The sequence below is a fragment of the Helianthus annuus genome, chromosome 8 (assembly GCF_002127325.2).
Source record: "Helianthus annuus cultivar XRQ/B chromosome 8, HanXRQr2.0-SUNRISE, whole genome shotgun sequence".
Lineage (NCBI taxonomy): Eukaryota > Viridiplantae > Streptophyta > Magnoliopsida > Asterales > Asteraceae > Helianthus > Helianthus annuus.
The window spans coordinates 92,975,912-93,001,979 of NC_035440.2; the positions used below are offsets into that span (position 1 = coordinate 92,975,912).

At 38.8% G+C, this 26,068-nt stretch overlaps 1 protein-coding gene and 1 long non-coding RNA gene across 5 annotated transcripts; both read left to right on the forward strand.

Annotated features, from left to right (window-relative positions):
• Window positions 1-961: 961 nt before the first annotated feature.
• LOC110873445 lies at window positions 962-2,236 on the forward strand. Its single transcript, XR_002555148.2, has 2 exons — window positions 962-1,728; window positions 1,831-2,236. It is a non-coding gene; the product is annotated as an uncharacterized LOC110873445 (long non-coding RNA).
• A 16,428-nt stretch (window positions 2,237-18,664) lies between these two features.
• Window positions 18,665-26,068, forward strand: LOC110873446 (histone acetyltransferase MCC1). Of its 4 annotated transcripts, none has more exons than XM_022122375.2 (6): window positions 18,665-18,816; window positions 20,878-21,070; window positions 21,171-21,315; window positions 23,763-23,862; window positions 24,135-24,363; window positions 25,624-26,068. In XM_022122375.2, exons 2-6 carry the CDS (start codon window positions 20,949-20,951, stop codon window positions 25,808-25,810), a joined length of 783 nt encoding a protein of 260 aa, XP_021978067.1. In that variant the 5' UTR covers window positions 18,665-18,816; window positions 20,878-20,948; the 3' UTR covers window positions 25,811-26,068. The 4 variants fall into 4 exon arrangements, with proteins under 4 accessions (XP_021978067.1, XP_021978069.1, XP_021978068.1 ...); XM_022122377.2 differs by having other exon boundaries at window positions 18,687-18,816; window positions 20,884-21,070; XM_022122376.2 differs by lacking the exon at window positions 18,665-18,816 and adding an exon at window positions 18,837-19,083 and having other exon boundaries at window positions 20,884-21,070.

The window sequence follows — 26,068 nt, forward strand, 5'->3', positions numbered from 1 at the left end:
GAAATAAGCTATCTTCTAAGCAAGGGATATCTGAAAGATCTCTTAGGAAGAAAGAAGAATAAAGGTCAGGATACTGAGAAGGATCCTGAGCGAGCAGCATCACCTCCCGCGGATGCCATGTGACAACCGGTAATTTACGCCCTTAATTACATAATTAACAGGCGATTTACGCAATAATAAATAGTATTTATGACGCAAATTAACTTAATTAGGCCTTTGGAGTGCCTAGGAACGTCTATCCGACTTTACAGTGCGCGAACGGTGGGTTACAGAGAAACCGGTAAACGACAATGGATTGAAACCGAACAGAGTACTGACAACGCCGACAAATATTAAATTTTTACGATATATTTTAGCTTCATAATTAAATTTTAGTGACTACAGTCGAAACCGGATCGAAAAACGGATTAAAGACGACAACGAAACAATTTTTCGCGATTATTACCGTAATCGACGAACGGGCGTGCAAACAACGAGGAAAAGCTAAGTATGCCTGAGTAGTCTTGATATTGGTTGGTTTGAGGTTTCGTTTTTTCTTTTTGGACAAACGATATCAGGTCAGGTCTATGGATGGATCCAGATCTACGGGCCGGCCGGCCACTACCGACCGTATTTTATGTATTTAAAACTAAAATTTTTATCTTTTGATGTTAAACGGAGTTCAGGCTTTGACAACGGGTCACGTAGGAATTACGGGCCACTTGCACACGAGATGGACTTGTGGGCCCTGGGCACAAGCCGAAAACCCACAAGCCTAAACCTACACATTATATATTAAATCTTACAAAATCTGTTGAAAATCCATAAAATCTCACTAAATTTTAGCAAAATCCTTTTAAAATCCCTACCAGATTTCACCAAATCTCTTGCAAGATAATCAAAATCCATATCAATCTCTATAAAAGATCTTTAACTCTAAGGATGAAAGAAATGACCTGAATGTAATAATAATACACAAAAGAAGATGAAAACCTTCCATTTTCTTTTTGTTCCTCACTCTATTAATACCAGGCAACTCACAGGAACCATCCCTTCCCTTAAACACACATCCCACCCTAACTCCTCTCCCTCTACAGATTTATACACACATACAAGAACCATTCCAAATACACAGAGAACTTCAACTTTATCATCTCTCCTAAAAGAACACTAAATATCGATTCTATCTCTCTCTAAAACATATACACACACAGACACATAAAACCCCTCAATCACCTTCATCTTCTCTAGCAAATCAAACACACAGAGCCCCACACCTAACTCTCCTCTCTTCCTCTTTGTGACCGACAGCCGGAAGTCCGGCGAGCCGTGGAGCACCGGCGGAGCCGACTGCCGACGGTGGTGGGTTCCAGCCGGCCACGCCTCCCCTTCTTCTTCGTGTGGCTGACAACAGCCCCCCCCCCTCTCGATTACCGGCAGGCCACCACCATTTCGGTGGTGGCGGACTTGAGCTCCAACAGCCCCACCACCACAGGCGGTGGCGCTGTGGTGGGTGGTGCCAGACGACGAAGAAAGAAAGAACAGAAGAGAGAGAGACCGGGATGAGGAGAGAGAGAAAAGGAGAGACGAGATAGAGAGAGAGTAAAGTGGCGGAGTGGTGGGTTTTCGCGGCAGTCGTGGTGATGTCCGACGACAGCAACATCGGCGGCGGAAGTGACGTCCGTCCGGTCATCGGAGACGGCTTCCAGTGGCTGTCCGTTACAAACCCACGAGAGCCCACTCAAATCGGTAAGTTAAATTCTGTTTTTGGCTTCGAAAGATGGAAAATCGGGTAGGCATGTTCTTGTTTCCATAAATCTGTGGCAACTAATGTCAAACTCAATAATCTAGGTTCTCTTGGTGGTGGTTCGGTAAGAGTTCCGACGGCGGTGGGTTCGGAGGTTGGGTGGTGACTGCACGGCAGTGGTGGTATTGTTTTGGTTCGGATCATGTTATAGTTCGGGTCTTATTTCGGATGTTTTGGGTGGCAAAGCTGGTCAAACACACAGTTTCGGTTCGGGCCAACGACTTGGGTCAACGGTCAAAAGCGGTCAACTGCGAGCCAACTGCCGGTCAACAGCAGTCAACGTCGGTCAAAGCCTGACCCGGTAACGAGATTTAAAATACGCGAATTTTTGTTATCACGTTATATTTTTGTATCGCGAACCAAGCTCGACCCGAATAACTTCTATTTTATCTTTGACGTTTAAATACATTTGACACAAAGTTTATATATAATGTTTGTTGAATTATTGAATTTTGATAAAATAACGACAACTCGTGTTGTCGGGTGCGTCAAAAAATAGAGGAAACTCTGCCCGTTTTTCGAGCAAATCCGTAAAACCAAAATGAGTTTTTTTTTTTATTATAAAACGAAACTATCGGATCCAGACAATCTTCTATGAAAACAAATACAAATATATATTTACTTTCGACGACATTACATAACCTACAAAGCATGTTTATAACATTTCGACAAACCGCTTTACAAAATAACAAAACTTGATGGTTTTATAAAATAAATATATTTCGTTATATTTATTCCAAACAACGAACAATTCGGATTCTTTTCTAAATAAATATAGGTTATATATTTATTTCAAACAAATCCTTTTATAAATTTATAAATAAATATAGTGATATATTAATTTCGGACATCAAACAACATGACGATTCTTTCATTAAAATAAATATAGTTTATATATTCATTTTAAATATCAAACGACTCGTAATTCTTTTATAAAAATAGATATAACTTATCTATTTATTTCAAACATCCAATAACTCAATGATGCTTCTATAAAATAAATATAACTTTTTATATTTATTACAAACGTCGAAACGGCACATACGTATATTTTGACAAATAGCATACAAGTCGCAATATATATATAATACAAGTTTATTATGTATTACTTTCGTACGAATATTCCTATATACACAAACGACTTCTCGGGGTGACAAAGTGTTACTTAATCATTTTTATTAAGTTAACAACTTATTGTCAACAATTCGGTAGAGCTCGGTAACACGTAGATTGGTTACCGCTTTATTTAGAGACTTATTAAATATTCCATGTTAGGAATATTGTAGAATACACGCTAGCGAGCCTCGTCGTGGAAACGACATCGCGAAGTCGTATTTAGCTACCTTTGCACAGGAATATTCAGGTGAGTTCATAACCCCACCTATTTGCAGTTTTACATTTTTCTAAATGTTTTCGGGGTGGAAAGACATGCACTTTTTGCAAAGCATACAAGAATTGCATATTTCTAAACCATTTTACAAGCAAGTTTTAACTGACACAAATGTTTTACGAAAAGCTTATGTTTTATACCGGTTTTTGCCAACAATCGTAATTTTTCGAAATGTGCATACACACGAATCCTAGTTTTCTAAACTACGGGAAAATACAAATACAAGAGTTTACGAGATACAAATATCACAATGTTTTCATATGGTATGATGGAGTACAAAAACATTCAAGTGAAACATTCTAGATCATGTCTCGAATAGGGTACCATAAGCACCATTAATCAACGTATACATTCAGACCGCGGAACAAAAGGTTAGATCTAATGGGTTTCAGGCAACCCCACTCTTGGCCTACTTCTACCAATGAGTGCTTCTGTGTCTCAGTCAAAGTCGACAAAAATGCCTAGGTTTGGTGGCTTCCTATGTCGTGACACATGTTAGTGGCCTTGCAAACCACTAGCGATCTCACACATTCAAACAGTCATAGTACTCCATTACAGATGCGTTTTACAAGTTACTTTCAAACATTCATACATTCTACAAGTTTCATATTATGTTTTCATTCAAGAAATCAAACATTCAAGTATTTAAACATTCAACAATACAACAAAAAACCGGTCATTCAAAAAGATTTATTTCAAATCTTTTACAAACAAACTATGAACTCGCTCAACTTTATGTTGATTTTTCGCATGTTTCTTTCTCAGGTTACTTTTCAGAAATCATGGCACGGTTGGAATAGGAGAACCAAGTGGAGTCGAGTACTTAGTGGCGTTCAATTTCTAAAGGACTTAGATTATTTGCTTCCGCTGTGCAATGAAGATACCAGTCCAGTCACGCCAATGCTCTGATATTTCGGGGTGTGACATGCCAAGATAATCAACTTCATTTCGGGAGGATCCGACATTTGTGGGACTTCGTATTTGGCGGCAAAGAGACATGCAAAGGAAGCTAAGGCCGAAAGGGGAGACAAACCTGTCAGGATGACTACCCTCACAACTGACAAAGTGATCACTTTTGATGCAGATGACAGGGATACTGTCCAGGATCCTCACCATGATGCTCTGGTAATAACGTTATATGTGGCTAACCATTTTGTACGCATGATACTGGTTGATAATGGCAGCTCCGTCAACATAATCCAACTAGAAACTCTGAAGAGAATGAATGTATCTCCAATGGATATCACTTCAAAGTCTACCGTGCTTGTTGGGTTCAGTGGAGAGGCTAGAAACACAGTGGGAGAGATAAAGTTGCCAGTATACGTTGAAGGAGTCAACAAGATACAACGTTTCTGTGTGATGGATTCTCTATCCTGCTATAACGTCATCCTAGGAAGACCGTGGATTCACGATATGAAGGCCGTACCATCAACATATCACCAATGCATCAAGATCCCTACCCCTTGGGGAGTTGTCAAGATCGACAGTGATCAGCAAGAGGCGAAAGAATGTTACTCATCCTCAATGAAATCCTCGACCAAACCAAGTGCAGCATAGCAATTAAAGATGCGGGCCCAGGATATCGTGGAGAATCCGGAGCAGGATGTGAAGAAAGTTATCCTGGATAAGGATAATCCTGATATCTCGGTACTCGTAGGGACCAATATCCCTCAGGATATTGAAGAGCAATTAACTAACTTTCTGAAATGCAGGATGTCAACATTCGCATGGAAGCATTAGGACATGACATGTATATCTAAAGACATTATTACTCACAAGCTTGGAATTGACAGGTCATTCAAGCCTATACAACAAAAGAGTAGGAAATTCGCCCCTGAGCGGAATGCAATTATCCAAGAGGAAGTCGAAAGATTATTGAAGTCCAGGATGATTAGAGAAGTCAAATTCCCTAGATGGCTAGCAAATGTGGTAGTGGTTCAAAAGAAGAATGGGAAGTGGAGAGTCTGTGTAGACTACACAGACCTGAACAAATCTTGTCCAAAAGACCCATTCCCTCTGCCTCATATAGACTCGATGGTGGATGCCACTGCCGGTCATGAAATGTTGACCTTCATGGATGCATTCTCAGGATTCCAACAGATTCAAATGGAACCTTCGGACCAGGAGGATACTACTTTCATGACACCAACAGGTATTTACTGTTATACTGCTATGCCTTTCGGTTTGAAAAATGCAGGTGCAACGTACCAGAGATTGGTGAACATGATGTTTAAAGACAAACTGGGGGAGACCATGGAGGTGTACATTGACGATATGGTGGTCAAATCCAAGAAAGCTGAGGATCATCTCCGGGATATTAAAGGAGCATTCGATATCCTGGACCAGTATAATATGAAACTTAATCCTGCAAAGTGCCATTTTGGAGTGGGGGCAGGAAAGTTTTTAGGATACATGGTGACGAAAAGAGGGATAGAGGCAAGTCCGGAGCAGATCAAAGCTATCTTGGATATAAAGTCACCCTCGAATATGAAGGATGTTCAACGGTTAACAGGACGAGTGGCAGCCTTGAATAGGTTTATTTCAAGATCCTCGAAAAAGTGTAAAGAATTCTATGATATCCTGAAAAAGAATAAGAAATTTGAATGGGGCGAGAAGCATGAAGCAGCCCTGCAGGATTTGAAGCAGTATCTCTCAACCGCGCCTCTATTGATGAAGCCTGAGGATGGTGAACCATTATCCTTGTATCTTGCAGTATCAGGGAATGCAGTAAGTGCAGTACTCGTAAAGGATCACGAAGGTCAGCAGTATCCTGTTTATTATGTTAGCAAAAGTTTGTTAAATGCTGAAACTAGATATTCTCATCTAGAAAAGCTAATACTGGCTCTAGTAATGGCATATCAACAGAGAATATCCAGGGCATATAACAAGAACATTAGAACCAGAAGATTTAAGGTTGGAGATTGGGTGCTAAGAAAGGCTTTTCAGAATACTACTAATCCTGCCGATGGCAAGTTAGCTCCAAAATGGGAAGGACCATACGAAGTTGAATCAGAAGCAGGGAAAGGAGCATACAAACTCAAGAATATGGAGGGGGATATGCTACCGAGGTCTTGGAATGCTATACACCTTAAGCTCTATTTCAAGTGAGTTTAGAATTTAATTTCTAACTCAGGATGGTATGAATTCTACCTTTTTTAAATATGTTTGGTTTAATTTGTTCTTTGTAACCCAATACTGACTTAAGCATCGGAGGGGTGTTAGCCAAGCTAACACCCACCTTAGTTTACAATTGTTTTGCAAGATATGTTTCAGGATACAGCTCCAGGATATGTACTCAGGATAACTCGAAAGATTAGAGGATTGGCCCCCTCTCTCACGTTTAAGGGATACTGATCCCTTCACAGGTTTAAAGGTATTCACCTTTCTTCCGAATTGGGTTTAAACACCCCGCCTGGAGCGCAAGTTATTCAGGGATAGTTCAAGGTGGCGGGACCAGTCCATGTAAAAGTGGCTGACAATTTCGTTACTGTTGGCTATATCCTGAATCCTAAAGGTATATGAGGATTGATCACCCTCTCTCACGAAAGGGTATTTTCATACTCTCTAAGGTTTAAAGGTTTTCACCTTTCTAAGTCTTGGAGTTTATACACTCCCGCCTGTAGCACATGGAAATTTGAGATTTTCCCCAAGATATAAGGGATTTATCTCCAGTACATCCTTGGGTTTTGCCCTTGGGACGTAAAAAAATTGCCTATACAATGGAAACTGACATTCAGAAGATTTCAAGTATTTGAAGGCATTGTACACAGGGGACATTCCTACCATGGTGGTGGTGTAAAGCTAAAGGGATGAGGCATGGAACTAATGCACTAGGTACCTTGCATAGGGGACATCTTCATTGGAAGAATTGCAAAGGGATTGAAGTTTGGTAATAGGTTTATACCCTATTTCTGGTATGATCTTTCCTTTGTAAACATCGTCTAAGTTTTTAGTAACATTATGTTTTATAAAAGGATAAGTATCCTGATATATTCTTAAAGTCCTTTTCAGAATATTTGATTAGGGTATTTGAAACTAGTGTTAGTTTGGAACTTTGATCATTTAAATATTATCGAAAACTGGTTTTGGAAAAATAGATTATTTATCAAAAACTTTCTACAAAGTTGAAGGGATGTTTGGAAGTTTTATCTAATAAAAAGTTTTTACAGTATATCGCAGAGCATACTAATCAGGATATTTTATAAGATAACAGTATGAAATTTTTTGCAAAGCTAAGAGTTACACTAAGTAATGCAAGGTAACAGAAAATAAGTCAAAAGATAGTTATATTATTAACAAGTCAAAAGTTGTGCTTTTGGTTTCACCTCAAACCGAGGCCCATCCACCAAAAGCACGATTAGTTTTTACCATACTTGTGTAACGGTTGCAGGGTATATCTCAAAACAGGACCTGTCCACCTACAACCGTTATCACATTCAAAACAAGTTATACTAATTGATGACCAAGGGCTTCGTCCTAAAACCTAGGACCCATCCACCTTTGGTCATCACATTGTTCTAGTGTAGGAAATGTAAATTGTTCGAAGACAGGAAAAGTAAATTGTTTATGCAACCACAACCATGAAATTAAAAAGTGGGCTCCGGCCTCGGCACATACATCCATCATCGCCCACATTGCTGCGCTTAGGGGGCAGCTCCCTCTTCCATCGTGTCCTCTCCAGCATTTATCCCAGCCTCATCAGCAGCATCTTTACCAGCATCCTTTATAGCACCAGCATCATCTACCTTCTCGGGTTCCTCTGCAGCAGGTTTTGAGGGGGGCTCCACAGGATTGCCACCAAGATCCTTCAGTTTCATCTCCCAGGCTTTGATATTCCATGAAGGGCATTCAAAGCCCAAAGCCCTGGCCTCATATGCCATTTTTAGCCTGGCTTGGAGGAGGGAGATGACAACTGAATTCTTATGGCTCTCCCGGTACGAAGCCATATCTTGCTCATGTTGAACCTGGGCCGCGTCGAACTTAGCTTGAGCCTCTTGGGTGATCTTCTGGATGGTAGACTGGTGGTCTTGAGTCATGGCCTTGTACTTGGCTTCATAATGTTCCGATTTGGCGGTGGCGATTGCTGCTTGATCAGCGATGGTAGTCTCAGCCTTCTTCAGTTTGCTCTCTAACATGACATTCGAGCCACATGCGTCCTCGTAGAGGAATACCAGGCGTTCAAGGCCCTGTAAGGTAGGTAAACAGGTATCAGCCTAAACTAACATTTGTAATTAGCATATGGTGCAGGATATAGGCCAGAATACTAACCTGGTTAAGGAAACCTGTCATGAATTTGCTGGAATCCATGAACCCGTGATTCTCAAATGGGAATACATGGGGAGTAGTAGGATGATCTGCTTCCTTCCTCTTCCGGGAGCTGGAGGCCCGGGTCCTGGATGCTGGAGGAGCTTTGGGAGCGGTGGTAGTCTTTGAGCTGCTGGGCTTTGGAGTGTCAGCTGGCTTTGGATTAATTTCTTGTTTGATGGGTGCAAGGCTGGAATAACTATCCAACTCATCAAGTTGGAAGCCTTCAAGGTTGATGACCGGCACTGTGTCAAGGGAGAAGTGTTTAATTTATGTCATTTATATCCTATAGTCAATTTGCTCACTTATACTTACCAGACATTTCTGAACTAGATTTCTGACTTGAGTTTGTGAGAGACAGGGAGAAAGTTCTTTCGGCGGCAGGAAGTCGGTAAATCTCTTTGATCCTGGGTTGTGATTCTGCACTTGGGGATGCTAGGTCTCTGAAATTCGCTGCGCAAATATTAGGATATCAGTCAGAATACAGTTAAGAATATATTTGGGAATGTTCCTAAAACCCTAAATCCTACCCTTGGTTAGCCATCTAACTGGCAGATCGAAACCCCCGTCAATGGAATCCCTCTTTACGAAAAAGAACTTTCGTTGCCACTGATCTTCGTTCTTGGTGGCTTTAAGGATTAGGGGATTTTTGGAAGTGGAAAACAAGAGAAAACGGCTATTTCCATGAGATCTCAATCGATATGCTATGGGAAGGTCTTCAATACACAAGTCAGGGCAATGACGAGATTTGATTTGGTCAAGCACCATCAAAACTCGCCAGACCATTGGCATGGTTTGAGCATAACTAAGGCCGGTGAGCTCGAAGAAACGAGAAATGAAGGGTGGAAATGGGTACCGGAGTCCTAAAGAAAAGGGGTAGGCAAAAAAAGCAAACCCACTCGTCTGATGACGCGTCTGATCGGACTTCCCGATCAAAAGGGCAAATGACTGTTCCGGTGGGAAAAGCGCCGGAATCCTTCAGAGCAGCGATATCGGCATTGTTAAAGGAGCAGATCTCTTTTTCTGGTTCTCGTATGAGATTTTGACTCACGAGGGTTGGGACCGGCTCATTCGAGTGAGATCTTGTCTGTGATGCCATGAGAAGTGTCAAGCAAATTACAAGAAATTCAAAGAAAGTAGAGGATGAGAGAGAGGACGAATACCTGAAAGTTGCTTGGAGAGAAGTGATAATAATGTGAGATATCTCAGCTAATTATAGGCTGGATATAGGGGGTGAAGAGTAAAAGAAGCGTGGGAAGTTGCACAAAGTCATCTCAAACGTCGCTTCGTATTAATTGCCTCGGTTTGCGAGATAAAGTTTTTTGAAATATATCCGTTGGATTGATATACCAACAGATATATTTGGGGACAATTGTTATGGCTCATTTTCTAAGCATACATATCCTGACCAATATCCTGCCTTTGTTTGTTTATTTGTGACCAGGATGCTGGAAGAGGATATTGCTAACATCTTGGGCGATATCCTGAGGTTGGGTAAATTAAACACGTGCAGGTTAATGGTTGCAAGCTACTAACGGTCATCAGGACTTCTTCTCCTTAAGACTCGGGCGAATTTGTTGTGAGGAAGCCGTTGAACCCGAAAGACTTGGTCCGCAACGTTCAAGTGGGAATATTCGTTGGATCCCGGGAGTTTAGGATAGTTTGTTGCATTATCTTTACTATAAATAGATGGGGGCGGATCAGTTTAAGGCACAGAATTTTTCACTAACACTCTCGTACACTTTCACTCTCTAGCTTATTGCAATCACCACACTTGTATTCAAATTTCGTTGTAACACTTAGTCGATCCGCACCACATCCTGCATTGTATCCTGATATTTGAAGCAATAGAAGAACAAGGCAGCTGCGATTGTCAGCTCCCGAGGTTTTATACCGGCGATCTAGATTGATCAAGGGCTTTCCTCGTACATCTCGTGTCACCCCTTTACTTTTTGCTCATTGTTTGATCATAGATACAGCTTGATATCCTGAGCCGTATCCTGAAACTACTTTTGCAAACAACTTGATTAACATATTTTTGAACACATTCTCTTAGCACACTACCTCACTAAACTAATTTGATCACTTAATTACTTAGGTAATTTTTGACCAAAACAATCCTGACAGGTTTGTCTCCCCTTTCAGCCTTAGCTTCTTTTGCATGTCTCTTTGCCGCCGAATACGAAGTCTCACAAATGTCGGATCCTCTCGAAATGAAGTTGATTATCTTGGCATCCGCGGGAGGTGAGGCTGCTCGTTCAGGATCCTTCTCAATATCCTGACCCTTATTCTTCTTTCTTCCTAAGAGATCTTTCAGATACCCCTTGCTCAGAAGATAGCTTATTTCTTTCCTTAGGGCAATGCAATCCTCAGTCACATGCCCGAAATCTTCATGGAAGGCACACCATTTTAACTTATCATTCCAATCAGCTTTTTGTTGATTCTTTCGAGGCCGCCTAGCCTTGTCTCCTAAACCCTGCATGGCATACATCAATTCAGGCATTGTTAATAGAAAAGCAATATTCAGATAATTCAGGATATTCTTCAGGATCCTCGTCTTCGACAACATTCACTTTCTTATTTTCATTTCTACCATATGGCTTAGGGCGATATGGCTTGAATGAGGATTCTGACTTCCTGTTAGTTGTCTCATAGTTGTTGGATGAGTTCATCCTCTGTTGCATCTTTCTGTCATCCTCCAATCGAATATATCTTGGGGCCCTGTTTCGAGCTTCGTCCAAGTTCCTGCATGGGTTCATTACAAGGTCTTGGTAAAATTGAGAATCTTTTTGCAGCCCCATCTTGAAAGCTTGCACAACTGTTGCAACATCAAGATGCGAAATGTCTAAAGATTCTCGACTGAACTTGTTCACATAATCCCTTAGGGATTCTTGAGGCCCCTGTGTTATCCTGTAAAGGTCACTTGTTAGTTTTTCAAAGCTTCTACTACAAGAAAACTGACTATTAAATAAATTCACTAGGTGAGCAAATGATGTAATCGAATGAGGAGGAACATTTAGGAGCCATTTCAAGGCTGATCCTGTTAAGGTAGAACCAAAACCCTTGCACAAGCAAGCTTCCTTGAGCTCCGGAAGGATAGGGTTAATTTCCATTCTCTCCCTATACTGGGCAATATGCTCTTCAGGATCCGTAGTTCCATCATAAAGCTTCATGTTGGGGGTTTGAAATCTCTTTGGAATCTCAGCATCACAGATAGGATATGTAAAGCGAGATATCCTGTGACTGTCTAGGGACACTTCCGGGATTGGCTGGACCACTCCAGGCACGCTGGATATCATGTCCTTCAACTTCTGAAGCTCCCTGGTAAATGCTGATGTTACACCTGTATCCTGAAAAGATCCATTATTGTTAGCAGCATGAGTATTATTATTATTTGACACATTACCCATCTGAGGATTCTGCCCATATCCTGAAGCATATCCTGAGCTCCTCATGGTTGACATCCTGATCGGGGAGGGTATTTGAGGAGTATGATTCTGAGGAAGGCTGGGCACAATATTCCCCCTATTATCCTCAGTGTACACAGCCGAACTGAAGTTCAAAGTTCTGGGTTGTAGTGGAGTGACGATATCCTCGGCAGATCTGCTAGAGCCGGACTTCAGGAGTTGTATTTCCCTCAACAGCATTTGGTTTGTTTCCTGTTGCTGCCTCATTTGTTCCAGCACACTTCCAAATAAGTTTAGAATTTCATCATTAGAAGCTAAAATCGGAGCAGATCCCTGAATACTCCGAGTAGGGATAATATCCTGAGATTGTGAAGAAGATTGCATCCTTGGAGGAGGTGGTGGAAGCATCGGACCAGTAGTAGCAGAAGTTGTAGCAGACACAGTGGAGGAGCTCATGTTTGATCTTGAGGCCATTGTAAACAATGTGGCAAAAAGTTTTGAAAACAGAAAACTGATTAGCGATTTCACAAAAAAATTTAGTAAAGAGAGCACCACTTGCCCCACGGTGGGCACCAAATTGTTTTGGTCAAAAATTACCGAAGCAATTAAGTGATCAAATTAGTTAAGTGAGGTAGTGTGCTAAAATGTGTGTTGAAAATATGTTGGTTAAGTTGTTTGGAAAAACAGTATTCAGGATACGGCTCAGGATATTGAGCTGTATCTATGATCAAACATTGAGCAAAAAGTAAAGGGGGTGACACGAGATATACGAGGAAAGCCCTTGATTAATCTAGATCGCCGGCATAAAACCTCGGGAGCTGACAATCGCAGCTGCCTTGTTCTTCTTATTGCTTTAAGCTTCAGGATACAGTACAGGATATTGACCAGATCGCTAAGTGTTACAATACGAGAGTGAAAATTGCTAAAGAACAAGTATAAGAGTGTAGAGAGTGTTGATGTGATGTCCTATTCCATCTGGTATACCCACCTATTTATAGTAACGAAATACAAACTAAAATTCCTATAAATATGGGATGCTCAGAATATTCCATTGTAAACGTTGTAGACCGAGTAATGCGGCTTCAACGTCTTTATTCGAACGAATTGGACCGAGTCTTCCGCGAAATGATTCCTTGTGAACGTTGCTAGCTTTCATGTGTGTAAAATGCAACATATAAATTACATCAAATGAGGCATAAAACTAACCCTTTTTAAGTACTAATGTTGGAAAAAGAGTGTTTTTGTCTTCCTTTTGTATTTTCAGGATTAAATGAGCTCAAAATAACAAAAGAAGCAAAAAGGCAGCTAAATCTAACATAAATACAAGAAAAGGGACATAAGTGGATTGCCCGACCTCTCGACAGCATCCTCCCAAGCAAAACAGAGAAGGCAGAAGACTAAACACGCCCCGTGCTCAGCGAGCACGGGGCCGTGCCCAAGAAGCAGCAGATAAGACAAACCTATAGAAGCTTCTATTGCCCACCACGGGGCCGTGCCCGGTGAACACGGGGGTGTGACGAAAGTACTGCAGGCGCATTAATTGTAATTGCGAATTACAATTAGTGAGGAGAGAGATTGTCAGACAGGCACGGGGCCGTGCCCAGCGGACACGGGGCCGTGCCCAGGCCTCTGTTCAGCCTATAAATAGGAGTGCTTGGCTTCATTGCAACTGATCCCTTGGCACACCACCTCTCTCACACTTCATCCACCACCCACCACCATCACAACACCATCATCCACCACCATCATCCATTGTCCATCATAGAGTGTGTGAGTCGTCTCGGGATCCAAGATTGATCGTAAGAGTTCTTGACAATCAAGGCCATGTTTGCCTAAGTCTCTTACATCACTTGGTGAAGACAAGTGTTTAGTATAATACTTTTTATTTTTAATCTTTTGCACTTTTTATTTGGTTTTGTATTAATGACTTTAATAACTAGTTTCTTATGTTGAAGGTGATTTTTCCTTATCGTTTGTCCGTGGTGTCTTGGCATTATTTTACTGTCTATATAAAATAGAAGATTTTCACCATTCATATCTCCACGGTCTATATGGAGGTATGTTGGCTACCTGGTCGGGGGTTAAGGGAACGGTTTGGTAAAGGTATTGCCCTTGTTCAGCGTTTAGAGGTCCTACAAGGGACCTGGGTCAAATTTAGTAGGATCTCCTTCAATACCCATAGGTATTGGATGGCGGGAATCCAAACTCTTTGACCCCCTCATAAGTAAACTACTATTAATACTATAACCCGACTATTTAGAACTGTATCCCTGCTGACTCAGACTACTTAGTCGAGGGTAACGTCACCTCCAAAAGAGGGGCCTACCATAATTTGCATCAATAACTTAATTCATTATCTTTCAATAATCCGACCTTTTAGGATTGTATCCTTGCTGACTCAAACTACTGGGTTGAGGGTAACGTCGCCTTCAAAAGAGGGGCCTACTACAATAACTAAGATAATTTCTTAAACAAGTGCAAAAGTGCGAAAATAATCAAAGGTTATACTAATACACGAGTCGGATCCAAGTGATTCATCTTGTCTATCTGTTTTTGTTTTTATTTTATTTTTCAGCATTTAGTTAGTTTTATTTTCTTAATTTAAAAATCTTTTTCTAACATTTTGATTTGATTAGACATTGAGGATAAACCGGTACTAAAAGCTCTTGTGTCCTTGGACGACCTCGGTATCTTACCAACACTATACTACGTCCACGATGGGTGCACTTGCCCATATGTGTGTTTAGTGTTAGTGAATATCATGTTTTATAAATTTAAAACTTGGCTAAAAGTGTAAAAAGGGCTTAAAATATACATCTAAAATATATTACACTACACACGCATCAAGTTTTTGGCGCCGTTGCCGGGGACACAAGGATTTTAAGAAAGTTAGGAATCAACGGCCTAATCATATTTTTTATTTTTCTTTTTAATTTTTTAGGATTTTCTTAGTTTTTCAGCTTCTACAGAGCTCAGCACGGGCCGTGCCTGGTCGGACACGGGCCGTACCCAGCGTTGTTACTAGCAGTTTTTACTTTTCCAAGTTACAGAAGGCTGACCACGGGGCCGTGTCGGTGCAACACGGGGCCGTGTCCAACTCTCCAGTAACTGGGATCTGGAAAACAATCACTGTAACTCCGACCACGGGCCGTGTTCACTGAGCACGGGGCCGTGGTGAACCTTCTGACCAGAAAATCGATCCCGGAAGCTTCACGATTCCTTGCTCGACCGGGGACTCCCCCGTTCGTAATGCACTAGCCGCATTGGGGCTAGCATTAACCACATGCCCTCATCAATGTTCAAAAGACTCGGCCTAGGAAAAACGAGTCCTACAAAAATGAGCATACAACTTGCTGATCGATCCGTCAAATTCCCGCAAGGTGTCATTGAAAATCTCCTAGTCAAGGTAAACAAATTCGTCTACCCGGCCGACTTTGTCATACTCGATATGGAAGAAGACACCAAAGTCCCCCTCATACTAGGGAGACCATTTCTCGCCACCGCACAGGCAGTGGTAGACATGAATGACGAAACGCTCACCTTAAAGTACGGGGATGATGAAGTAAAATTCGGGGTTGGGAAGAGAATAGAGGACGATGACCCGGTCAATTACATGAAGGTTATTGATTCAAGTTTGGATGATGCTCTCCGACGATGTAACATGGAAAGCAAAACATCCCGCTCAGAAAACATATAACCTTGCCTTGAGTCTAGCCAAGGACCCTTATAAACGTGGCGCACCACGGAGGCAATCCGCGGAACTATCCCTAGTTTAAGTTTAACATTTTAGTTTTAATATGTAGGAATAAAACACACTCATGGTGGTAAAGGATGATAAGGGAAACGAGAAACATGGCCCCATGCACAAGAACAAGGCCACCCGACAACAATTTCTCCATTACAGTAAGTTCAGCACGGGCCGTGCCCAGCCAACATGGCCCCGTGCTGAACACCCTGCAGAAAAATGCCCAGTTCAGGTAACTGGACACGGGCCGTGTTCACCGGACACGCCCCCGTGTCCAGGCTTATGTTTCTTTTCTTTAATTATCGTTACTGGAACCTGAACACGGGGCCGTGCCCGGTCCCCACGGGGCCGTGTCCAGACCGCCAGTAACATAAATTTTTGCTTTTAACACCATGTTACATATTCAATCAACCTAAAAAATTTATTTTTGGGACACATTGAGGACAATGTGTAATTTAAATGTGGGGGGGATGCTAAAACCTTGAATTTTGCAAGTTCTAATAACAAGCCTTACACAAAACTCTATTGGAACCACTAATCACCCCAATTTTTTTTCAAAAATTCATTTTTTTACTTGTCTAAAGTTTAAGTTGGGAATTCTAAGACTAACAAGGTTATATTTTTACAAATTTACAACCGATAGCGTCGTGATAAAAAGAACCAACATAAGAAAATTATGAAACGGCATGACAAGCTTAGTTAAAATTCGATTATATATACTTGATCACATAAAAACCCATTCCCACAAAAGTGAGTTTTGAGCCTTTATTGAGAATACAAATATACATCTTTACGCTAAATGCTCATTTTTCGTTTCTTGTGTGAATAGCCGCTTGGTTCTTACGACTCTAGAACTTGCCACTACAATTCATTCCCAGTCCTTACCAACTTAAACCCAAGTAAGTAAATGATGGAGGCATTAGGACTAAACCTTTTTCTTTCAAAACCATTATTTTTATTTTTCTTTTCACCTACCCAAAAATTCCCCCTAGATAGCCCCTTTGAGCCTAAACCTTTTCATTTCTTAACCCAAAACCCTTTTTACCCACCAAAAACCCTTTTTATTTTCACTCTTTATTTTAGTAACAAGCTCGGTTTTCGTGTGACTAAAAAAAATAAAAAATAAAAAGTCACTAAAACAAAATGTTTTACGAAAACCGACGCTTTTTACGCTTTTCGCCCTTTTCTACTAACCCAACTACCCACCTTTAGCCCAAGGCTTCACCCAAAAAGTCCTCTTGATATTTACAAAGGTATAAAGTTAAAAAGGAGGAGGATTGATTGTTTGGCAAGCTTATGGTAGGAATAAGTTCCATGTCGCTCTCGAGTGATTCACTAAAAAAATACACCTTCGGCTGAATGTGAGTGATTTCTCCCGTGAGGTATGTGAACTTGTATATAAATGGAATTTTAAAAAGGCATGTTATGCCCAAATAAGTAATTTCTCTTATAAAACGTTCTAAATAAATCATAACAAATAGGATTGTAAATAAATAAAAATAAAACCCAATAAAAATCTTGGATTCCCAACACTCTATGACAAGCCAAAACCTTCTCTTCTACCCATTCCATTTGGGAGTATAAGCCACGTATTAAAGAGTTTTGCTTGAGGACAAGCAAAAATTAAAGTGTGGGGATATTTGATGTGTGTAAAATGCAACATATAAATTACATCAAATGATGCATAAAACTAACCCTTTTTAAGTACTAATGTTGGAAAAAGAGTGTTTTTGTCTTCCTTTTGTATTTTCAGGATTAAATGAGCTCAAATTAACAAAAGAAGCAAAAAAGACAGCTAAATCTAACATAAATACAAGAAAAGAGACATAAGTGGATTGCCCGACCCCTCGACAGCATCCTCCCAAGCAAAACAGAGAAGGCAGAAGACTGAACACGCCACGTGCTCAGCGAGCACTGGGCCGTGCCCAAGAAGCAGCAGATAAGACAAACCTATAGAAGCTTCTATTGCCCACCATGGGGCCGTGCCCAGTGAACACGGGGGTGTGGCGAAAGTCTGGTTTAGGATATTTGAAAGGAGTGGGCAAGTGATTAGGGTAGTTGGGGGTAAAAGTAAGGTGGTAGTAGAAGATTTGTGAAATCTTAAGATAGTGAAGGGTACTTGAAACTTATAAGGAGTGCCCCCACCCTTATAACTCCATAAGTTTTTAATTTAAAAAATAATTATTGTACTGTTTTACTAAAAAGCATGTACTTAGAGGGTGTCATTGGTGTCAAATCAGCCGGGCGTAGGCAGGAACACCGTCATGGAAGGGCACTAAAGGGGGTGTAGGGCTCTTTTGATGATGATATTTTTAATATTAAATAATATATAACTCAATCATATCTGCCCACCTCAACCTAGTACCACATTTCATATACAAGACTATGTCTGCCTCAGGAGTGTGTCACGTGGGATCAGGAATGGGAGCATCGTGCCCCCTCCCTTTCCCTATCAAGCATTTGGTGAGATGTTGGTCTCCATCCAATCTCAATGCACAAAATGGTCACCGTTGGACCCTTTAGACCATTGGTCAACAACCAAAAAAAAAGAAATTACTATTACAGTATACACACACGTATTTAGAACAAAAAATCACCCCATATTTTGTACACCACATTCAACCATTATTTTCTTCCTACACCACCATAAAAACCAATTACTTTATATTACAAAGTTCAACGATGGATCCAAATCACCCGAACCAACCGAACGTACCTTTTACATCACTCAACTATGTACCCGTCGACACCAGCCCAACACATCAGTTCACCCTTCCTCCCTCGAACTCAACACCCCTAAGCCTTAGGGGTTGTTTGTTTCACCTCTTAATAGATTTTTAAGGGTTCAGACCTCTTACCTCTTACTAGTTTATCACTTAATGATTCAGAGTATTTATTTCGCGATTAGATATCTGAATGGTTAAGCATTATACCGAGTCTGAATAGTTAAGACCTCTTATTTAAATTAGTCAGACATTTAGCTCTAAACAGTTAAACATTATACTAACTCTTAATTTCATCCTCGACCTGTATATAACATTTTTTTCGTTTTCGAAGTAAAGTATAATTGCAACGGCGACGAAAATTTGGTCCGCAATATCGGATTCTTGCCGTGCATAGAAATCAAGATGAGGGCATGAATTTACGATCGTCAGTCTCCGCCATCAAATCGGCTTCTGCGTAGGTAATAATTTTCACTTCATTTTAGGGAATTAAAAAATTGGAAGAAAATTCGGTCGGGTCGGTCAACTATTGAAAAACGGGAATCACAATCTCTTTTTACAATTCTTGAGTGCCAACAGAATCCATCTTCATTATATTATAATTTTGTACAATACTTTTAATTCCCATTCAATCTCCGATCCCCATCTTCTTCCTTGATAATCTCTTCTACGTACGATCAACAATATGTTCTTGTCTGTTCAACCCAATTTCGCCAATTAATGATGCGGTAAGACCTCACACTTTCAATTTATTATTATAATACAGTTCGATCTTGGTTTCTTCATCATCATCTTGTTACTTAAAGTTTCAATTTTTATCCAGTTTTTACCCTAAAGATTTGATTCTAAGTATCTTTATGTAGATTGGTTCATTACCCATGATTAGTTTATGCTGTAAACACTTTGGATTAATTGGGGCAACAATAAAGTTGTGATCTTTAGGTTTATAGTTGTTGTATGTGGTTTAGTATATGCTGCTGTTTGGATCAATTGGGGCAGCTTTAAATTAAGGAAAAATTGCAAGTTTTGTCCTTTATCTTGATACCACTTTTCAGGCGGTGTCATTTTTAACGAATGTTGACAGGCAGTGCCCTTTACTAGGTATTTTGTTGCAAGTTTAGTCCTTTACACCCAACCCAGTTAAAAAACCCTGTTAATTGTTGGGTGTAAAGGACTAAACTTGCAACAAAATACGTAGGTAAAGGACTAAACTTGCAATAAAATACCTAGTAAAGAACATCGCCTGTCAACAATTAACAGGGTTTTTTAACTGGGTTGGGTGTAAAGGACTAAACTTGAAACAAAATACCTAGTAAAGGACACCGCCTTTCAACATTCGTTAAAAAGGACACCGCCTGAAAAGTGGTATAAAGATAAAGGACAAAACTTGTAATTTTTCCTTAATATAATAATAATACTATTCTGTCCCACCAGTTGGATTATATATTAGTGAAGAGTTTGAATGTATTTGGTTACTGATAAAGATCTTGTGCTTGGGTAGTTAAGAGATTTTGTATATCGGATTTAAGGTTCGGAGTTGAGGATAAAGATGATGTGATGGTGTGGGTTTTGAAATTAGGAATCGAAGTCTCGTGAATCGCTTAAGATAAGGTAGTTGATGCTTAACGCCTATGAATATAGCCCAATATTGTGCAAAGGTGTTACTTTTAATGGCGGTAAAGCATTCTTATTGTTGGGTTTATTTCCTCTTACTTAGATGGGTGTTTGGGATTTCATACTGCTTAAGATAAGCACTTTTGAGTGTTTGGATGAAGACAGGTGCTTATGCTTATGGGGGCGTGTTCAAAATAGAACTAGTTTTACTAGCGAAAAGCAGATAAGCAGTTGTACGTAGTGCTGATGAGAGTAATAAGAAGAGAAAGAGAGGCAGTTATGCGGTTACATAACTATCTTATGCATTGTAACTAAAGCAATAGACACAAGTGCTTATGTGGTTCCCGCCCATAGTTATTAATAGCGCTCATAACGAGCACTGTAGCGAATAGCGTAGCGTAGCACTCATGTTTCGCTATTTGATTTTGGTGCCTCCATAGCCGGCAAATATCGGGATTTTAGGTTTTGTTTTTTTCTGCTTTAATATAAATAGCGGGAATTTTATAGGTATAAAAAATAGCAGGATTTTAGGTTTTTTGTTAAGCATACATATAAAACAGCGTATAAAATAGCTTATTTGGAATTTTGGATATACATATAAAATATCTCTAAAATTTTCTCCTAATGTATCGCTAAACATAAAATAGCGCCTGCTATTTCATCGCTATCGCTACGTAGCGTATAGGTAGCTTGTCGCTGTCGTCCACTATCCGCTATTAATAACTATGTTCTCGCCTTAATATTGGTTCTGTATTGAACGATCCTTAATGCTTTTGTGCTTATTTTAGGGTGAAGAAAGTTTTAAACAATTAGTTTGAGATTACTTATTTCAAGCTGATTTGATTTTACCATTTTGTCCATTGATATACTTAATTTAGCAATTACTAACTCGAAATTTTATCTACTAGTTTCAGTGACCGACGCATGACCGCTAGTGGTTGAGTGAATTAATGGAAGAAAATTTTGGTCATTAATTAAAATGTCTTTGTATTCAATGATGAACTTGAGAGCATCTCGCCATCCATCCATTTCTTACAGGCCTATACGACCATCGGATCTAGAAGTTCTTGTAAAGATCCATGGTGATCTTTTTCCTATAAGGTTAGAATATAATTATTGCTATAATTGTTGTGAAAAAAGTGGTTGCATACAAAATAAGAAGTACGTATTCAACAAGAAGCTTTTGATGGTTATGTTTTAGGTATGAACTTGAATTCTTCCATAACGTTGTTCATGGCCGTGATATAGTTTCTTGGGGAGCAGTTGACCGAAATAGTCCAAATGGTGACGATGATGAACTTATTGGATTTGTTACTGCACGAATTGTTATGGCAAAAGAAAGTGAGGTGATTTCTCATTATTCTTATAACACATTTTTTTAGTTTGATTTTTCGTGACCCTTTTGATGCATAGAACCGGCTTTTATTTTATGAAATGGGTGTGCTGGGTAAAGGGCAAAATGGTCAATTAACTTTTTTTCTATTTTATAATAAACTAAATAAACTAAGGTGTTAGATATGATTACGAAAATATATCACTACTATAATATTCTTGAATTTTTCAAATAATAGTTTCTAGAAGATTTTTATTCAATTTAGATGACTTTCAAATTTCAACCCGTTTGACTCGTTAGAGACAAAACATAACTCAAATCTACCCTAGTGTATATAAACAAGTCAAAATTGCCACGTCTAAGCCGAAGATGGCAACAAATTATATATTTTTAAGAAAAAGGTGTGCCCTCTCTTTTGAAAAAAAAAATCCCATTATATACACTAAAGAAAATAGAGGTCGCCCCATAAAATAGCTTATATACACTTCACCTATATATAGGGGAAGGATAAAATGAAAACCTACTTGAGTTGAAGAAACTCAAGAAACCCTTGTAAAAACCCTATATAACATTTTTATTTTTTGCTAAAAAAATAGGGAATGTAACATAACATTTTTGTAAAAAAAACAAAAAAGGGCCGGGTAGATTTAAAAAAAAAAAAACTGTTAAAAATTACATGTTACATAATATATATGTCCAAAAAAATGTAACATACAGATTTTGAACATTTTTTTTAATCTAGTCGGCGCTTTTTACATTTTTTTATAAAAATATTCAAATATATGTATGTTACATTCCCTGTTTTTTTAGAAAAAAAATGTTACATAGGGTTTTCTTGAGTTTTTTCAACTCAAGTGAGTTTTCTTCCTCTATATATATATATATATATATATATAGAGAGAGAGAGAGAGAGAGAGAAGATCATGTGAGAACTTTAACTATATTTGAGAACCGAGAGAACCATTAGCAACCAATCACTTTTTTATTATTGTTAAATCATTTTTTTGAATTAAAAGGTTAGTATTGTAAAAAATGTATGTATCTTGTGAGCTACATATGTATATAGGCTAGGAGTTGGCCAGAAAGTCCAAATTTCCTAAAAAGTGTAAAAAGTCATAAAACACCATAATGTCAACCATAAAACACACCAAAAACCCACAAATAATATGATGAAGATTACTAAAACATCATGTATGTGGGTTTTGTGTTGTGTTTTAGATGTTAAGGCTCTGATTATGGAATGACAAATATTATTGTGTTTTATGTTGTTTAGCATTTGTGTTTTATATTCATAGTTATACGATGGTGCGTTTGAAGTTTTTATGGACTATTAGAGTTTGAATATGGTGTTTTAGTAATATTCATTCTATTATTTGTGAGTTTTAGGTGTGTTTTATGCCTGAAATTATTGTGTTTTATGACTTTTTACACTTTTTAGGAAACTTGGACTTTCTAGGCGAACCTCACCCTATGTATATATACCTCGCATGGGCTACAATATATGTACCTTCGCGTGATACATATATATGTAGCTCATGGTTTTAAAAAACTGTTGAGGCGAGGCGCATCTCGAGGCGAAACACCTAAAAAACGATTCTAAGGCGCGGCTCAGGGGGTTTCTACTCTACGTGCGCCTCAAAAGGGCTGAGGCGCTAAAAAGGCTGTGCCTCACTTTATGTGTCAATTTCAAGCAATGTATATTGTTTTTGACTTTTTGTGTCAATTTCAAGCAATGTATGTCTTTTTTATGTGTATTTTTGATGATTTTGATGAATTTGATGATGAATTTAGTTAGTATTATTATTATTATTATTTTTATCAGATATATAATTTGATATTTATTTTTTAATTCCGCCTCGGGCTTACACCTCTTGAGGAGAAGGGAAAACGCCTCGAAACTCGTTTCCGTTTTTCAAACCTTGATGTAGCTTGCAAGCTGCATATAGTTCTTTTTAATACTAACGTGCATATAGTTTTTTTTTTTTTTTAATACTAATGTTTTAATTATAAAAATATAAAAAATAGATTGGCTGGTAGTGGTTCTCTCGGTTTTCTCATAACTTTGTGATTCTCTGTTGAACGTATATTTTGCCGATTTGGGCATGTTTGGCATACCTGTTTCTAGTGTAAGTGGTTATGATTGTCTGGTAATTTAGGGGTAAAATTAATCAATTTAGGAGTAGCTGCAAGAAAATTGATCCCGATTATGTGATCATTTAGGCTAACTTTAGATGTAAATTCTTAATTAATCAGAATTATCCAAAACAAATTATAATTTAATCATCACAGTCAAAACACTTTCACCTCCAGCTCATTTGTTCCAACTGATTATCCATATAACAATCACATTCAAAATGCAACCCCCCCCCCCCCCCTATCTGATTTGGGTTTTATGGACTGGAAAGTGCGATATAATTTCTACTTGAAACTAGAACACTAATTTAATCCCATGCATTGCAGATAGAAGATATGCTGAGATGCGACAAATCAAGATCAGACCAGTCTCTAGTATATATTCTGACACTAGGCGTCGTAGAATCTTATAGAAATCTTGGTATAGGTAAACATCCCTTCCGTTTTATCGGCTAGTTTGTTCAACGGGCATTTTCCTACACAATCTTCTAATTTCATATCTTCTCTTTCAAAGCACTAAAATTTTATATTATTCATTCATTTCATAGTAAATAAAAACGGTTTAATTTTGAATTGGTATGTATGTGTTTTAAAGGGGTATGTATGATATTATCAAATTTTGAAGGATACATGTGAAATTATTCTTTTATCCAAACATTTTTATTTGTTATATCTTAAAATTTCTTTGTTAATTTTCAGCCACTTCACTGATTCGAGAGGTGATTAAGTACGCGTCGGATATGCCAAACTGCAGAGCGGTTTATTTGCATGTAATTTCATACAATAATTCGGCTATCCATTTGTACCAGAAAATGTCTTTTCTCTGCGTAAGGAGATTGCACGCCTTTTATTATATAGACGGCCAACATTATGATGCGTATTTGTTCATTTACTATGTAAATGGCGGGCGCTCTCCATGTTCGCCCTTGTAAGTATGGTTTCTCCGTTCGTAGTTTATTTATACCGTTTATTTAAGGGGCATTTTAGTCACACAAGTGAATGGTCATACATGATTAGTTGGCTCATTTATATGCTTCTAGTAATAAAATATGGAAAATTGGATTTTATTAATCCCAACTTTGACATATTTGCCGGCAACAGTCCCAACTAAGGAAAGGTTTTGTGACGGTCCCAACTTTTAACTTATTTTCCCTCAGCGATCCCATACTAACTAAAAGTTAACCCAGTTAGTTTTTGTTGACGTGAACTGCCGCATAAGCAAGCAGTCCACGTCATCAAAACTTTGACTTTTTTGCCACATAAGCAGCCAACGTCAGCAAAAGCTAACTAGGTTAACTTTTAGTTAGTATGGGATCACTGAGGAAAAATAGATTAAAAGTTGGGATTGTCACAAAACGTTTCCTTAGTTGGGATTATTGTCGGCCAATATGTCAAAATTGGGATTATTTAAGTCGAGAACTGTATAAACACTTGTATCTATTGCTTTAAATATGATACATAAAGTGATTATGTAGCCGCATAACCACCTCTTTTTCTCTCTTCCGCTACATGTGACAAGCATTGTACCATTGCTTATGTAAATGTATATGCGTATGCGCACATTTTTATTTTTATAAAAAATCAGGAAACAGGATATAAAGTTCAGGAAAAATTACAAGTTTTGTCCTTTATCTTTATACCACTTTTCAGGCGGTGTCCTTTTTAACGAATGTTGACAGGCGGTGTCCTTTACTAGGTATTTTGTTGCAAGTTTAGTCCTTTACACCCAACCCAGTTAAAAAAACCCTGTTAATTGTTGGGTGTAAAAGACTAAACTTGGAACAAAATACCTAGGTAAAGGACTAAACTTGCAACAAAATACCTAGTAAAGGACACCGCCTGTCAACAATTAACAGGGTTTTTTAACTGGGTTGGGTGTAAAGGACTAAACTTGCAACAAAATACCTAGTAAAGGACACCGCCTGTCAACATTCGTTAAAAAGGACACCGCCTGAAAAGTGGTATAAAGATAAAGGACAAAACTTGTAATTTTTCCTAAAGTTAAAGAAAGAGTGTAGCAAGAGAAATAAACCATTTTTTTTCAATTTTAGCCTTTATAATTAAGCTTTATTTACACATGCCTATGCGGTTCTCAACATGATATTGGTTTTGAAACGAATGCCCCCCCCCCCCCTATATATATCATTATTATCTTCATCATCATGCTTATGTGCTTACATTTGTGCAGAGAGCTTGTTACGCTTATCATGACGTACATGAGGAAAGGATTAAACTTGGTATTTTCAAGAGTATCTAAAAACAGTGAGAAAAACGGGGCCAAACGGGTCAAATATAGAGACAAAAGCTGCCTTCTACCAATGACACAAAGCAAAAGAAGCATTACAATCGAGGGGCCCGAGAGTGATCATGTATGAACATAATTATGAGGCGATAAATTTACATTTCCACCCCTCCTAACTGGTGTTTCTTTCTCATGTTAGTTTGGTTTGAAGCAAAAAAATAAGTCTCACATGTTATAGGTTATCAGCCTGAATTTTATATATTGAGGTTTTACTTTTTTTTTTTTTTTTTTTTTTTTTTTACTTCTGTAAAACTTTTATTGTTGTTTTCAACCTTCTGTAAGTGTAAACTGACAATAGTGAAATGCCTTGTTATTTCACTCTGCTTTCATA